The following is an 18151-nucleotide window of genomic DNA, read 5'->3' as shown; positions in this document are numbered from 1 at the left end:
TTTTTCATTAATTACTCAGGCATTGATTCCTTTTTTTTTTTTTTTTATAATTAAGAAATTTATTTTTTAAAAAAGTAGATATATTTATAATATTTTTGTAAAATTTTATTATTATAATTTTTCTACTTTCTGAACTAATTCAAAATTGAAGCAAAATAAAGGAAAAATGTAATAAAGATGACTACAAAAAATATAGAGATTAAGCAGAATGTTTTTTTATCTAACATATTTGGCCATTCAAATAATTTAAAAGTAAAATGAAAATAGAAAGAAATGACATTTTTTTAGAAAACATAAATATATAATTTAAATAATATATAAAATATAAACTATTAATGAATTAAAATAATTTTATATGTAATTGAAAAAGTAAAAACATATAGAAATTTCATAATAATAGAAATAAAAAGAAATAGACAAAAAAAAAGTATTAATTTTTCTTACTATTAATATTGTATATTTGTAAATATTAATATATGATTGAAATATGTGATATACAATTATAGAATTTAATAAGAGCAAATTCTAGAAAAAGGACTAGAGAAAAAAATAAAGAAAAAAATTATTTATCAGCATATAATTTTTCCTATGATAAAAGCGATATAAAAGGTTAGGAAAAAAAAACAAGAAAAATCAAATAAAGGAAAATATATTTTTTCTACTTTATACATTCTTTTCATTTTTATTATTATTATTTTTTTTTTTTTTAATTAAAAATTATATCTATAAAAGATATATTTAAAGTAGAAGAAATTTATGACAAAGATTTTTCATCAAAAGAAAAAAAATGTAAGTTATTTATTCCTTTCAAAAATAGAAAAGAAAAAGAACCAAGGTTTATTACAATAGAAAAATTAAAAAAAAAATATAAAAATATTAATATTTATGATGTATTAAATGAAAAAAAAAAGTTGCTTGATTCAGAAGAAATAAATTTCAAATGGATAGATATAATAAATTACGATGACTCTTCTTTTGATATATTTACAACCGAAGAAATAGTAAAAGAATTAAATGAAGAAGATTATAAAAATTTGATAGATACAAATAAGGAAATAGAAAAAACTAAATTAGAAGATATAAATAACGAAAGCATAAAGTTAAAAGAAAAATCAATTGTTCCATTCAAAGCAAAAGGGGTTATTTCATCCAACGTAAAGATTTTTGAAAGTAAATTCAGTGACATATACATATATGATTATAATAATGATTCTAATTTATTTAAAGTAAAAAAAAAGGGGTGCAGTGAGTTTTATGAAATAAACAGAATCCAATTTTTTTTTACTAGTGAAAACCCAATTTTATATGTAGAAAAGTTAATTAATGCAATTAAAAATAAATCAAGTAATTTAAAAAGAAAAAAATACTATTTAGACATTGATAATAAATGTAAAAACATGAACTGTATAAAAAATGATGTTGATGAAATTATAGAAAATAATATAATTATCAAAAATTCGAAAAATATTGAGACAATTAAAAACAATTTAAATGATTTCTGTAACATATGGTTGGGAAGAATTATTTTAAATAATGATTTTACTAAATATTATGATAATTTGTATATAAATAAAAAGGAAATAAAATATTATAATTATGATTTTGAAAATAAAAAAAATATTATTAAGCAATGTGTATTACTTGAAAATAAAAAAGTAATAAAAACATTTTTAGATATAATAAATAAATGTTCATTAATTCAAATATCTATATTTGATACATCTATTACTAGCTCATTTGAATTAAATGATTTTTTTCAATTACAAAACACGTCAGTTTTAAAAGTAAAAAAATAATAATATTAAAAAAAAAATAATAATAATAAATATAAATAAGTTAATAAATAAATAAATTAAACATATAAAATAGAATAAAATATAGAAAATTTTTTTATATGTTTTTCTTGAATTTATGTTTTATTAATTCTTTTTTTTTTTTTTATTAGTCTTTTGAAACAGTAAATAATATATGGATGAATGATATTAAATTTACTATAGAAGAGAACTTAAAAAATTGTACAAAAGGAAATTATAATTTAAAAGATATATCTATTGAAACGTTTAAGTATACAAAAATAAGAATTTTTTTTAACATTTTAAAGTTTATGATTGAAAAAAAAATAAATGAAATGTTAGTAAATAATATTGAAAATTTTGTAAGTATTTTTTCTAATAATTTGAAAAATTGTAAAAAGAATAAAAGTTATACACCAGTATTTGTAATTAATATAACTAAAAAGTTTGATTATTCAAGATTTATATTAGATAATAATCCCATCTCTTTTTATGAAAAATTTGAAGATTTAATTTTTTCTACTTTGATTAAATATCAACAAATAGAAAAAATAGAAAAGTTGGTTATACCACAAGTATTTAAAAATGATAAATTTATATTTTATAAATCTTTGAATGAAAATGATATTTTTATATCTGAAAAATTAAATGAAATAAGGAATATTTTTGAAGAATCAAAGTCAATGGTAGATAATTATTTATCAAAAATTAATAGACACTCAGATATTTTAAATTTTAATGTTAATGATGCTATAAAAAATATTGATATAAATACTAGCGTTGAACATATTCAGAACATAATAAACAAAAATTTAGAAAAAATACAAAGTATTAATGAAACTATTGAAGAAAATAAAAATTTAGGATTGTTTTTGGTAAAATGTAGAGATATTAAGCTTTTTATTGTTAATGAAATTAATAGTTATATTAAAGCTTTGATTAATATTATTGTTCAAAGGTAATTTTATATAAAAATAATTTATATAAATAAACAAATAAAATTATGTAGTAATTAAAAAAAAAAAAAAAAAAGATGATGATAAAATTATAATTTTTATTAAATTTTTTTTTTATATTTTTTCATGATTATTCTCTCTAGTTACTTATTTAATTTCTATACAATCGGATTCCTTTTTTTTTTTTTTTTTTTTTGCAAAATTATCTTATTTTTTTTAATAAATATGTTTTAGATACAAAGAAAAATATACGTCAAATTTAATGTTTTATAATTCTATTATCGTAAGATTAAAAAAAAAGACAAATAAAATTCAAGAAATATACGAAAAAGAAGAATATATAAAGGACATGAAAAAAAGTCTTGATTTTGTTTCTCATGATATTAAAGAAATAAATATTTTGTTTAACTGTTTAAATAAATTAAATTATAAGTTTTCAAATGATGATTATTTATCATATTGGAAAATTATAAATAGACCTAGTAAAATTGAAAAAATTGTTAAGGAAGTTAATGAGAACATAATTAAACAAAAAAATATTTTATTAGAAGAATTAATAAATGATGAAACAAAATTTCAAAGTAGTATTATTGATATGAAAGAAAATGTTCAATCTATAAAGAGTTTCAATGATGAAAATAATTATTTAAGTATAAATAAATTTATTTTGACTGTTCAAAATCAGTTGACTGTTCTAATAAAAGAGTCAAAAGAAATTAATTATCGTGAAAAACTTTTTAACATTGAAATATCTGATTTTTCTATACTTCTCAAGATTCAAAATGTAAGAAAAAAAAAAAAAATGAATATATGATCATGATATTATAAGATTAAGTATATATATATATAGAAGCATTAAGCAAAACAAATAAAATAAGTATTGTAAAATAAAAGAAATTAGTATTTATATTTAGTAAAATTAAATATAATAATTAAAAGATAAAGTATATATATGTGTATAGTAATATTAAACATAAAAAGTCAAGGAAAATAAAAGAAATTAACCTTGCATATGTAATATAATTTTATTGAATGTATTTTAATAATAGACATATATTAATCTTATAAAAAATAATTATTTTAGTAATTAAAAATAGAAAAATTAATAAAATTAAAATGAAACAAATTTATATGAATATAAAATTATCTTTTTAAGGAATTGAATTTATATTATATATTTTGGCTAGTATATAAGAGCATAAAGATGATGGATGAAATATTTGATAAAAAAATTAATTCATTGAATTATAAAAAAATAGAAGATGATTTTAATTTGATCTTAAAAAATATGAATAAAATTAATAAACACGCTAATGAATACTACAAAAATAAAAATAACTTAATAAAAAAAATGAACGAGAAATTAAATTTTTTTAATTCCTATGTATCATTATTAATTTCTTTAAGAAAACCAAGTATAAAAGATAGACATAAGGATCAAGTAAATTATAAAGAAAAGAAAAGAAAAGATATAAAAAAAAAATTAAGCTTATATATATATATACATATATATGTATTATTTTTTTATGACTTCTAGATTGCACAAATTATTGATGAAAAAAATAATATTGACTTCAATAATATAACATTTAATGATTTATTAAAATTGAATATAAATAATAAAATTACAAGTATTATTAATATTTGTGAAAAGGCAAATAAAGAAAATGCTATTGAAAAGGTAAAATAAATAAAAAAATAAAATAAAATAATAGAATTAGACCAAATAAAAACATGTATACCTATATTATAAATAGATAGTATATACTGATATATTTTCCTTTTTTTACATTTTAATAGTTTTTATGCAAAATCAAAAATAATTTCAGTAAGATAGAATTTCACATGAAACAAGAGGAAAATAATAAAATATTTATTATTTCCAATATAAATGAAATTTTGACAAAAATTGAAGAAAATCTTGTTTTAAACCAAAATTTAATGATAATAAATATATATGAAATTTATCATAGTGACATAATTAATAACCAAAATCTTATGATAAGTGCTAATAATATTATAAATACTTTGAAGAAAAGCCAAAATTTATTTTTGTATTTAAGTAGAATTTTTATATTAACTGATATATCAAAACAACTCATTAATGAATCCAAAAAGTATGAATAATAGATATATTAAAATAACTATATTAATTTAATTTTTATTATGATTATTATCATATATATTTATTTTTCATTATATAGGTATAAATTAATCAATAATAATTTTTTAAATATGTACAAATTAATTGAAGAAGATAAAAAACTAGAGAAATTTTGTTCTAGAAAAGATACAAAAGAAAAACTAGTAGAATTATATAACAATTTAAATTTACTTTTAAAAAGTATAAATGAATATTTGGATTTAAAAAGAGAAATTTTTAACAGATTTTACTTTTTAAGTACTGATGATTTAATAAACTTGATTTCATCAAATATTAATGATCAAATAAATGCTTATTTATTTAAAATATTCAATAGCATATATAAATTAGTAATTGTAAATGGACACATTGTTGCGTTTCAATCCCAAAGAGGAGAAGAATTATTGCTATGTAATGAAATAAAAATAGAAAAAAAAGAAATAACAGAAATATTGGTTGAAGTTGAAAAAGAAATGTTTTACAGTGTAAAAAAACAAATATATGATAATATACTTGAATATCAAAATTTAATAGATATAAAAGAAGATGATTTTTTGAAAAGTAATGAAGAAAAGAGTTATAAAAGATATGAATCTTATGATAATTGTTCTTCTTATTCCTCGTGTTCTTCTTCATCTTACAACAGTTTAATTTGTGAAAATAGTTGCTTAGTTGAAAAAAATAAAGATAAATATCAAATGGAAAATAGAAAAAATGTAGATAATAAACATCAAATAGAATATAAAAATATTACAGAAAATAAAAATAGTAATAAAAATAGTTTATCATTAATAGAATCTTATGAACATATAAATAAAAAAATAAATTTCGTTTTAAATAAAAATAGTCAATTTGTATTAATAGTAAAGAATTTGTTTTGGTCAAATTTAGTGGAATTATTTTTAAAATATAATAATTTAAGTAAATACAAAAAAATATTAAATGAAGAGTTATATGAATATATAAATATAATAAATAAAGTTGATAAAAAAAAAAGTGTATTATTACATACCTTGATAATCTCCTTAGTTCATAACAGAGATATTGTAGAAGAATTAATTAAAAAAAGGGTAAATGATGCAAATAATTTTAATTGGTTAATACAATTGAAATATTTTTATTACAATAAAAATTTATATATAAAATATTTAAATGAATCATATATATATGGTTACGAATATATTCATAATGATAACAAAATTATCTTAACAAGTTTAATAAACAAGTATTTTATTTCTATTTTACACTCCTATAGTTCTAAATTGGGTGTATGTTCTGTTGGGTCAGCAGGAACTGGTAAGACAGAGACAACTAAATATTTTTCAAAATTTGTTGGGAAATTTTTTTTTGTTTATAATTGTAGTAGTAATATAAACTTTGACTTTTTAAAAAATTTATTTTTTGGTATTGCAACAAATGGTATATTTTTTTGTTTTGACGAATTTAACAGAATATCGATTGAAGCATTAAGTGTACTAGCTCAACAATTATGCAATTTATTTAATGCTAAATCTAAAAAATTTGTTATTAAACATGCTAAAAAAAAAAAAAGTGTGAAAATAGATACAGAAGAGGATTCAATAAAAAATGATTCTTATGAAACAAATATAGAAAAATATATAAATGAAAAAATTAATTATGAAGAAAATGGAGAGAAATCAAATTTAGATAATGGTAATAAATTAAAGAGAAATATGAAAAACACATTATCTAAAAAAAATATGCTTTTTTTTGAGGGAAAGTATATAAATATAAATGAACAATTTAACATTTTTATTATAATTAATCCTTTTTATAAAGGTAGAAGTGCACTGCCGAATAATATTAAAGCATTATTTAGATTTTTTAATTTTATTAAACCTGATTTTTTTACTATTGTAGAAGTTATGTTATACTCCAAAGGATATAAATATAGTAAAATTTTATCAAAAAAAATAATTTTGTTATTTGAGTTATGCGAACATAACTTGAGTTATCAGAAACATTATAAGTATGATTTAAGAACCGTTAAAAAAATTACTTATATTATGGGGAAAATCATAGTGGGTAATAATAATAATCAAAATATTTTTTATGAATACAAATTTTTATTCATTGCTATTATTGAGTGTATTATGCCATCTATAGTTAAAAATGACATTTATCTTTTTCTTAACATTTTAAAAAATATTTTTTATGAATTATATAATTATAATCAATCTTTAAATACAAATAATAAGAAAAAAACTATTGACTTAAAAAATATTTTATCCAACAGTAGAAATAATGATAATAATATATTACTATATTTAAAAAGTTTTTATTGTAACATGAACGATGAAAAGGCAGTAATAAATAATGCGAAACAGAACAGTAGAAAACATAATATTTTTCTGTATGGAGAAGAGAATGAAATCACAACAAATACTTCTTTAAGTACACCAAGAAAGGGATACTTGTATAATAAAAAGGAAATATCAAAAGATATAAAAAATAATCAAATAAATAATTTTGCAGAAATAAATGATTTAAAAGAAATAGGAAATTCCAAAACTATTAATAAAAATATGGTTAACATATTAGATAATAATACAAATTCAATAAAAGAAGAACATGAAAGTAATAAAACATTTTTAAATAAAAAAGAAATGGTTGAAGATTATTTAAAAAATATGTTAAAAAAAAAAATGTTAGAATTAAATTATGTTTGTACTAATAGATATGTAAATAAATTAATTCAATTATACAATATGATAAAGTTTTACACAGGAATATTATTTTTATCTTATCCTTTATCAAAAACGACTTCATATAAGATATTAAATAGAACAATAAACACAATTAACGATAGAGAAATAATCAAAACAAAAATAAATGATTATATTATAAATGCAAATGTTGTAAGAGATATAGATTTATTAGGTTTTTATGAAGAGGTTTCTAATAAATGGGTTCATGGTATACTAACAAAAAAAATATTAGAAATAAATTCTAATTATAACAGTGACGAATATTTAAACATAATATATTTTGACTGTTATTTGCATTCCTTGTGGATAGAAAATTTAAATTCAGTATTGGATGAATCAAAAATTTTGTGTTTATCTAAGTGTGATATTATCCCTATTCATAAGCATACTCATTTTATAATGGAAACTTATGATTTAAAAGATATTACAATGGCAACTATAAGTAGATGCGGTTTAATAATTTTAAATAATTATGATTTAAATATTGCTGCATATATATGTTCATACATAAATATGTTATCAAATAATTTTGATACTATTCATAAACATATTTTATTAAATTTATTTATCGTATTTTTTTATAAATCATTGTTATTTATTTATATTAATAATTTGTTTGTTTACACTTTTAATGAGTATTATTACTGTATATCCTTCATTAAATGTCTTGATAGCTTGTTTTCTTATTGTTTATTTGAAATAAATAATTCAAACAAAAAGGAGAGTTTTCAAAAATATATAACATCTATTTTCATTTATTCTTTAATTTGGAGTGTGGGGTCAAATACATATAAAAGAGGAAGAAAAATTTTTAATGACTTTTTATGCAGAAATATTTTAAAATACAATTTAAAATTGAGTTTTGAAACATTAGATGGAAGGATAATAGACATTCGTGAATTGAATAGAAGTAATAGAAACTTGAATATATCTTCAAATAATCAGAAAAAGAATAATATGGATAATTTCATTGAAAACTCCCTAAAAGAACAAAATATAAAAGATATTAATACAGGAACAGAGGAATCTGAAAGAATAGATAGCATATGTGTTAATCAAGATATCAATAAAATAATTAATGATGATATTAGAACAATGACAGATAGTCAGGTAAATGAAAAAATAAATGATGATATAGACGAACGAATGAGTTCCGAATTGATTAAGAAAACAAATAATGAAATATATGAAGAAGTGTATGATAAACAAAATGAAAATTATGATGAAGATAGTAGTGAAGAAAGTTTTTATAATTCAGATGTAGATATATACAACGAGAAAAATAAAAGTATTGACAACTATTATGAAAGCTTAGATAGTATGTATGATTATTATTTAAAAAGTTACACAAAATGTAAAAATTTATATAAAAACTATGATATAAATATAGAAGGATCAAATTGTTCATTATTTGCAAAGTCTTACGGAAATTATAGTTCAGATTCCAATTCAAGTAACGATAGTAGATATTTAAAAAGAAAAAAAAAAAAAAAAACATATATAAATAACTTTGATACTGAAAATGTAGAAGATATAATTCGCAATGTAAATTATTATAATGATGTTCATAATTTAACTGAAACAAAGGAAGAAGAAGAAAATAAAGCAAATAATCATGCATCCATTGAGAAGGAAAATAACACATTTAACAATATGATATTAGAAAAAGATGATAAAGTGTATAGAGAACAAAAAGATAAAATTAATAATAAAAATAAATCCATATATAAAAGAAATAAGAAAATAAGAAATAATGAAATGAAAATTGAAATAAATTTATTTGATTTTTATTTCAATTATCAAAAAAATGTTTTGAGTCATTTAAATAACAGAGAAAATAAATTTACAAGTATAGATGAATATATGAATAATACTAATATCATGATTAAACAAAAAAAAAACATTTCTATGTTATATAATATTGATATTTTTATAAGAAACAAGAAAAATATCATAATATCAGGTTGCAACAACATAGGAAAATCATTAGTTGTTGATTATTATTTAAACAAAGTTATACCAAAAGATAAATTTTTTACTGTTGAATTATTTTTTTCAAATAGTACAAAAAGTAAACATGTAAGAAATTATATTGAATCTAAATTAACAAAAAGAAGAAATAATTTTTATGGAACCACCAATAACAGAATATGTGTTTTTTATATTGATGATATAAATATTGAAACAGAAATTGGTACAAAAAAGGGAAATCATTATTTGTCTTCTCATGAATTTTTAAGAATGCTATTCAATTATAAATTTTTTGTAGACACAAATTTGAATTTAAAATACATTGAGGATTTAACATGCTTAGCAACAATGAATAATGCATATTCAAATAACTTAGATAGTCGATTATATAACAATTTTAATATTATTTATTATAATAATTATAATTATAAAGAAATATATAATATATTTTTTAATTATTTAAATTGCTTATTCAGTGTTTATGATATAAATATTAAAAGTTTAGTAACAAATTTAATTGACATGCAAATAAATATATATAAATCACTTAAAGGATTAAAGTATATTTATCATGATGGAAAAAAGGAAGAATTGTTTTTAAATTTTTTTAATATAAATAATATTAAAAATATTTTTAAATATATATTTTATTTATCAAAAAATATAAATATTAGAAAAGAGCAAATGCTACTTTATTTTTTATATGAAAATAAATCTTTATATGTAGAAAGTTTTAAATTAAAAAGTAACAAAAAAAAATGCACTGAAATAATAAAAGAAAATTTTAAAAAATATTTTAATGAAGAATTTGAAAAATTATCCAAGAAATTTGATAATTTACTATTCTGTAATTTTTTAAACTTATATCAAAATATCTACGAACAAGTGTATGATATAAATGATTTGTACAACTGTATACATTCTTATATCTCTGAATATAGTAATAATGAAAAAATAAATATCGTCTTGTTTGATAATATATTAATTTATATATGCAAAATAACAAAGACATTTATGATTGAAAATTCCCATATTCTATCTATAGGAATAAATGATACAATTAAAAAAAATGTTAATAAAATATGTGCATTTATAATTAATAATAATTTAGTCATATCTGAACTAAATAAAAATAGCAAAAAAAAGGTTTTTAAAGAAGAAATAAAAAGATGCTTATTTGAATGTGGAATATATGGAAAAAAATGTGTTTATTATCTAAATGATGAGAATAGCAATTTAGATTTTATCCTAGAAAACTTAAACAATATTTATAATTATAACGATAGTTATCTGTTGTATAATCAAGAAAACTTAAAAAAAATTTATAATGAATGCAAAAATAAATGTGAAGAAGAGCATTTAGTTAGAAATCTAACTAATATTTATAATATTTACAAAAAGTTGATAAGAAAAAATTTTCATGTAAGTTTAAATATATCTTTAAATAGTTCCGATGCAATTTTAAAATATCCTTATATTTTAAAAAATTCACATGTAATATATTTTGAAGAAGATAATAATGAAGGATTATATATGATTACAAAAAATTTTTTTAAAGATTCAAACAGTAATATAAAGAAGTTAAAAAATGATGATCACATAGAAGAAAAAGAAGAAATACAGGAAAAAATAAAGGACAATAAAGAAAATGCTGTAGAGATTTATGATAAAGATGAAATAGCTATTAATGAAAACAGTGAAGTAGAAAAAAATAAGAAAAAATTATGTATTGATAATGATAAAGTTGATAATAAGAAATCCGATAAAAATATTGTAAATGACGAAAAATTAAATGATTATAAAAATGTTGATATTAATAAAAAGGCAGATGATAACAATATTTTTGTTCATGAATCTAAAGTTAATGATAATAATAATATTAATGTAGGAATTGAAAAATCTGATACAAATAAGAAAATTGATATTGATTGTGATAAAATTTGTATTGATGATAAACAACTTGGAGGTGATAATGAACTTTTACATGAAGTGGATATTGAAATGGTAAATTATGAAAAGGATTTTGAATGTTTAGAAAATATAATAGAAAATAAAATATTTATTAGAATTCATAAAGAAATAGTAATATTATCCAAAAAATATTATGAAGAAAAAAAAGTTAATGTATGTATAAATTCAAATAAATATATTCATTTGCTTCATTATTTCGATTACTTTTATAATTTAAAGAAAATAGAATTTGATAAAAATATTGATTTGTATAGCAAAGCATTAAGTAAGTTACATAAATGTGAACAAGATATAAAAATTATGAAAAATCATCTTTTAAATATTCAGCCTATATTAAACAGTACAAATATTGAAATGAAAAAAAAAGTAAACGAGATAGAAAGAGATACTAAGGATGCTTATGTGAAACAATCCGAGATAAAAAAAAAAGAAAATGAGATGAAAACTAAAATAAGGAATATTACCAACTTAAAAAATGAAGTTAATGAAGAAATATCAAAAAGTTTTGCTTTATTAAATGAGTCATTAAACAATTTAAATAAGTTAAAAGTGGAGCATTTAAGAGAATTAAAAGCATTTATAAATCCACCTTCTATTGTTGTTATGGTAATACAGTGCATTTTAACTTTTCTAAAAGAGGATGAAAAATATTTACAATCTAAAATTATCAAACCTAAAACATTAAATTATTGGATATTAGCTCAAAAAACAATTTTTAGGGATTCCAAAGTATTCTTAGATAACTTAAAACATTATGATAAAAACTTAATAGAAGAAGAAATGATAGTAAAAATAACACCACTTATTAAAAATAAAAATTTCAATCCTAAATTTGTAAGAAAAGCTTCAAAGGCCTGTGAAACAATGTGTCAGTGGATACTAGCTATTTATCATTATTTTATTATTAATAAAGAATTAAAACCAAAAAAAGAAGAAGTTGTTATGTTAGAGAAAGAAATTAATAAAGAGTTGGAATATTTAGAAGTTTGTAAGGGAGAATTAAGTATTGTGAACAACAATTTAAGTAGATTGGAAAAAGAAAAAGAGGAAATTATTGTAAAACATAATAAATTAGTTGAAAAAATAGAAAATATAAAACAGAAAATTAAAAGGTCTAAAATAATTTTATCTTGTTTATTAGATCAAGAAATTAAGTGGATTAATAAAAAAAATTCTTTTAAAAAAAAAAGAGATTTACTTATTGGAAATTGCATAATAGTATCATCTCTGATGAATTATATTTCTTATTTTTCTTATGAATATAGAACAATTATTAAGTTAAAAATCCAAAAGATTTTAAACTCTTTTAAAATAAAATATTCTAGAAATATATCTATTTACAATTTTTTAGAATCTAAAATTAACTTAGAAAAATGGATAACTTACGGATTAACTAACAGTAAATTTTATTTTGAAAATGTAGTAATAATGAACAATAGTATTAAATATAATTTGTTAATTGATCCTCATTTTATAGTTACTAGTTTTCTGAAAAAATTCTATCATAAAAAAAAGGATGTAGAAGTATTAAGAAATAACAGTTCTAACTTTATTGACAAAATTGAAAGATATATGCAACTTGGAAATATTATATTATTTACTCATTATGATGATGATGCAAGTATATTATTTTCTTCTCTTTTTAATTATAAAATTAATAAGAGCTTAAATGATTTTCAAAATGTTAAAATTGGAATTAACAATGTTTCTCTAAATGAAACAATCGATATTTTAAGCAATTCCAATATTGAAACTAAAGAAACAAATAGAGCAAGTAGTCTTAATAATTCAATTAACAGTATAAAAAATAATTGTGTGAATTTTAATAATAAAATTATTACTATTAATAGCTCCTTTAATATATATTTTATTGTTTATGGGAATGCATATTTCGATGATAATACTCAAAATTATCTTAATATAATTGATTTTAATATCAATTTAAAAATTTTAGAAGAATACTTTTTAGAAAATCTAATAGATAAATTATCTAAAACATCCAATGAAAATAGAAGAATGCTAATTCATCAAATTCATGATTTAAATAATCAAATGATAAATAAGGAAAATGAAATTTTAAATATTATGAATTATAAGGAGGACATTTTAAGTGATGATAATGTGGTTATTACATTTGAAAATGCTAACAATTTATTCCATGAAAATAAAAAAAAAATTAAAGAATTTAAAATAAATAAAAAAGAAATTATGAAAATAAGGCAAAATTATATAAGTATGTCTGAACATATATCTATAATTTACATTTGTATAGATGGTTTAGTATCCTTAAATCCATTTTACAATTTTTCCATTTTATCTTTTGTTAATTTACTAAATATAAGCATAGATAAATCAGAGGAGAATAAAATATTCGATAAAAGAAAAAAAGATATTTTAAATATTTTTACACAAAAAATTCATTATGAAATTTCAAGAACTTTATCAGAAAAGCATCAGCAAATTTTCTTCTTTTATTTGGTATGCATGATAAATATATATAAAAAAGAAATTGAATATGATGATTACTACTTTTTCATATGTGATAATTACCCAGAGAATTGTAAAATAAAAAATGAAATAGTAAAAATGGCAATAGAGAAGCAAAAAGAGGATAAAGAACAAAAAAAAAGAAAAAAAGAAAAAGAAAAAATAGAAGAAATTGAAAAAAGTGAGGAAACGAAAGTTGAAGAAAAAGAGAAATGCATTGATAGTAACACTGCTGATTATATTCAAAATAATGAAATTAAAAGTTTAACAGAAAATGAAGATGAAAGCTCTGAGGAAGAAAATGATGTAGAAAGTGAAAATGAAAATTATTTACTATTTGATGAAGTATCTTTGCATAATCTGGAATCAGAAGATAGTGAAAGTAATGTCGAAGAAGAGGGAAATTTAGAACAAAATAAAAAAGAAGAAAAAAATAGTGTAATAAGTAATAATATAAAAATTAATAATATTAGTTTTATGCAATTGCAAAAGTCAAATGAAACAGACAACTTTATGAATTCTTATGATAATAATCTTCTAATGGAAAAGGAAAATAAAAATGATGAGGAAGTAAAATTTGCTTTTGATTTTGAAACTAAAAAATTATCATGGTTAAATATGAAAGAATATATTAGTGTAAAAAAATTAATGAAAAAGAAAAAGTACTATATTTTTTTTAAAAAAGTTTTTAATGAATATGAACACATTTTTAGAAATATAAAAACAGATCACACTATTTTACAGCATAAAGACATAAAAAATTTATTGAGTAATTTTGAAAAATTAATAATTTACAAAATTTTTCGATTTGATGTATTAAATTTAATTATGAATAACTATGTAGATAAATATTTGAACATTACTTCACAAAAATATCCAAAAGATTTATATAAATGTTATGAACATTCATCGAAAAATAAGTTAATATTAATTTTGTCAGAGCATCATTTAAATACTGCAAGTGAAATTATGCTATTAAGTGAAAAAATTACAGGAAAAAACAATTTAATTATATATAACAAAAATGATAAGAATTATCTAATTCAGATATTAAATGATTCTATCAAAAATGGTTTCTGGGTATTGATTGAAAATGCCCATTTGAATATTCATTTAATTTTAGAAATTGAAAAATATATAGAAATATGTAACATTCAGTATTCTAATCCTGAATTTAGAATATGGATAAGCACAAATTCTGTTAATTCTTTCCCATATTATTTATTAAAATTATGTGTAAAAGTGACATTTGAAAACGTATATAATTTAAAGACATGTTTACTAAATATTTATTCCAATATAGAAAAAGAAGAAGAAAAAGAAGAAGAAGAAAAACAAAAGGACGAAGATGAAGATGATGAAGAAGAGAATAAAGAAGAAGAATTAGAAGATGATGGTGAATATGAAGAGGAAAATGAAGAGTATGATAATGATGAAGAAGATGAAGATAATGAAAATGAAGATGATGGTGATAATTATAGTGAAAATATTTCAAGAAAATATAAAAAAAGAGTAAAAAGAAATGAAAATGATAGTATTTTAATAAATAAATTAAATTTTAGTTTATGCTTTTTTCATGCCTTAATTCAAGAAAGGAACAAATTTAAGAATAAAGGATTTAATAACTATTATGAATTTACTGATATAGAATTAAAATTATCTAAAGAAAATATATGTAAATTTTTTAATAATAAAAATATTGATATTAATTTATTAATATACTTAATTGGAAATATAATATATGGTGGTATTATAATAGATTTCAATGATCAAAAATGTTTTAACAATATTTTAAAAAAGTATATAAATGAAAAAATTACTTACTCAAATAATGAATATAAATTTAATAATTACTATTATTGTCCCCATAGTTCAAATAAAAATATTTTTTTACGTTATATAAAATCCTTACAGTTCACTACTGATTTTTCTATTTTTAACTTACATCCATCTCTTAATATTTTATATTTAAAAAATTACAATATGAAAATTTTAAAAAATTTACAACGTTTAGAGTGTAACGTAATGAAAGAAAATACGAATGTTCATGTATTGTTCATAATTGATGAATTAAAAAAAAATATTCCCCCTTTTATTGATACTAATTTATTAAATGATTTATTTTTAAACAATTTAAATTGTTCTATTATTACGTTTTTGAAAATTGAAGCTGAGAAATATAATAATTTATTAAGAATTATTTATGATGATTTAACTAATATCATTAATTTTATAAAAGGAAAAACTAATTTTAAAAATATAAGTCATACATATAATTCAATAATTAATTTATCTATACCTAAAAAATGGATAACTAATTCTTTTTATTCTGATTTACAAATTTTTCATTATGCTAAATTATTAAAATTAAAAATTTCCTATATAAATAAATACATTAATAACTTAGATAATAAAATATTTAATTTGGCATCTTTTATGTCTCCAAAAGTAATATACAATTTTTTATATATCATTTTGTGTATATATTACATCTTTGGAAATGAGTTCATTAAAAAAATAAATGATTTGATTTCATTTTTCATTCATTTATTTTGTTTATTCCACATTTAGTTATATAATTAATAAATACATTTAAGCATTATAGCTTTATATATATTTTTTTATTATTATTCAATGAAACATAAAATTATTATCATTCTACTATATTTTCATGTGATTATATATGTTTTATGAGGGAATTTTTATTTTTATATTCTTTTATTTTTTTAGTATCCAATAAATGTTCAATTATCTATTTTATTTTATTTTTTTTTCATAGAGTTTAATTCTAGCTATAAGAGAAAAATTCAGTAAAGAAATTAGTGTTGATGCAAACAATATAAAATTAAAATATGAAATTTCTACATATTTTAATGAAGAAGAAATAAAAGAAGACAATTATTTTGTAGGTGGTATATTTACAGAAGGAGCTGTTTTTGATGTAACAAATTTAATAATAAAAGAATCATCATCTAAATTATTATATTGTCCTATGCCTTATATAAAAATACACTTTATTAACAAAAAAATACCTATTCTTAAAAGTAGAAACCATAATTATAATCTCCATATTTTTAAATGTCCCATTTATAAAAACATAAATAAAACAGGTAAATAATAAATATATACAATATATACAAATATATATATATATATATATATATATATATACTCCTAATGTTTATAACTCTTTTATTCTTTAGGTAATAATACAGATAATAATAATCCTATATTTTACTTAAAATTCAATTCAAAAGATAAGAAAGAAAAATGGGTGGAAAGAAATGTTTCAGGTGTATTAATATTAAAATAATAGTATAACTCAAATTACACATATATTAAGAAAAAGATATGAATTTTTTTTTTTTTCTTTTTTGAATATCACATAATATATATTTGTTATAAAATTTTTTCCCCTAATTTTACATTATGATAATATTAATAATGTAGTATCTTTTTTCTTTAAAATATATTTTAAGATATAAACTTTAAATTTTCAAAATTTTCTCTTTGAATTTAAGAAAAGAAAAAACTTTGATAAAAAAGAACCATCTTTATGATTATGTAAGTAGCTTTTCCTTTATATTAACAAAAATCATTAATTCACTTATAAGCTCTAAAATTATAAAAGAAAAAAATGCAAAAAATATTTTTTTAAATACCTTTTTTTCATGCTTTTATATTTTCTCCATAAAATTATAACAAAATTTCGTTAATGCCCTAACATTAAAAACAAAAAAGAATTAATATGATGTTATTTAAAATGGGAATGGAATTATATTTATATCACTATAAAATTATATTATGAGCACATAAATAAAATAATAATATATTTTTTTTTAATTAAATATAACTATTATAAAAATTTTCTTTTTATAGAATATTTCTTTGCGTTTAAAAAAAAAAATAAAATAAAATAAGAAGAAAAGAAAAAAAAAAAAACAAATTAAAAAAAATAATGTATTGTTATTGCTTTTTTTAAATATTCATAAAATTATTAGATTTATATATGTATATTAATTATATATAAATTATTAAAAATATATCTTCTATATAATGTAAAATATGAAATCGAATAATTACAAAAAAAGAGGTTAAAAT

General features: G+C 18.2%; 1 protein-coding gene across 1 annotated transcript; it reads left to right on the top strand.

Moving 5' to 3' along the window:
* Window positions 1-177: 177 nt before the first annotated feature.
* On the top strand, window positions 178-17363 carry PRELSG_0311700 (dynein heavy chain, putative; the record flags this gene model as incomplete). The annotated part of the gene is made up of 11 exons (XM_028680109.1): window positions 178-252; window positions 507-609; window positions 733-1784; window positions 1946-2751; window positions 2984-3533; window positions 3906-4190; window positions 4287-4430; window positions 4550-4866; window positions 4954-16498; window positions 16830-17160; window positions 17254-17363. The coding sequence occupies 11 exons, from the start codon at window positions 178-180 to the stop codon at window positions 17361-17363; spliced, it is 15318 nt and encodes a 5105-aa protein (XP_028531638.1).
* Window positions 17364-18151: the final 788 nt, after the last annotated feature.

This window comes from Plasmodium relictum, assembly GCF_900005765.1.
Source record: "Plasmodium relictum strain SGS1 genome assembly, chromosome: 3".
Lineage (NCBI taxonomy): Eukaryota > Apicomplexa > Aconoidasida > Haemosporida > Plasmodiidae > Plasmodium > Plasmodium relictum.
Note: the sequence above shows the minus strand (reverse complement) of the source record. Positions and strands in the feature narration are given on the sequence as shown.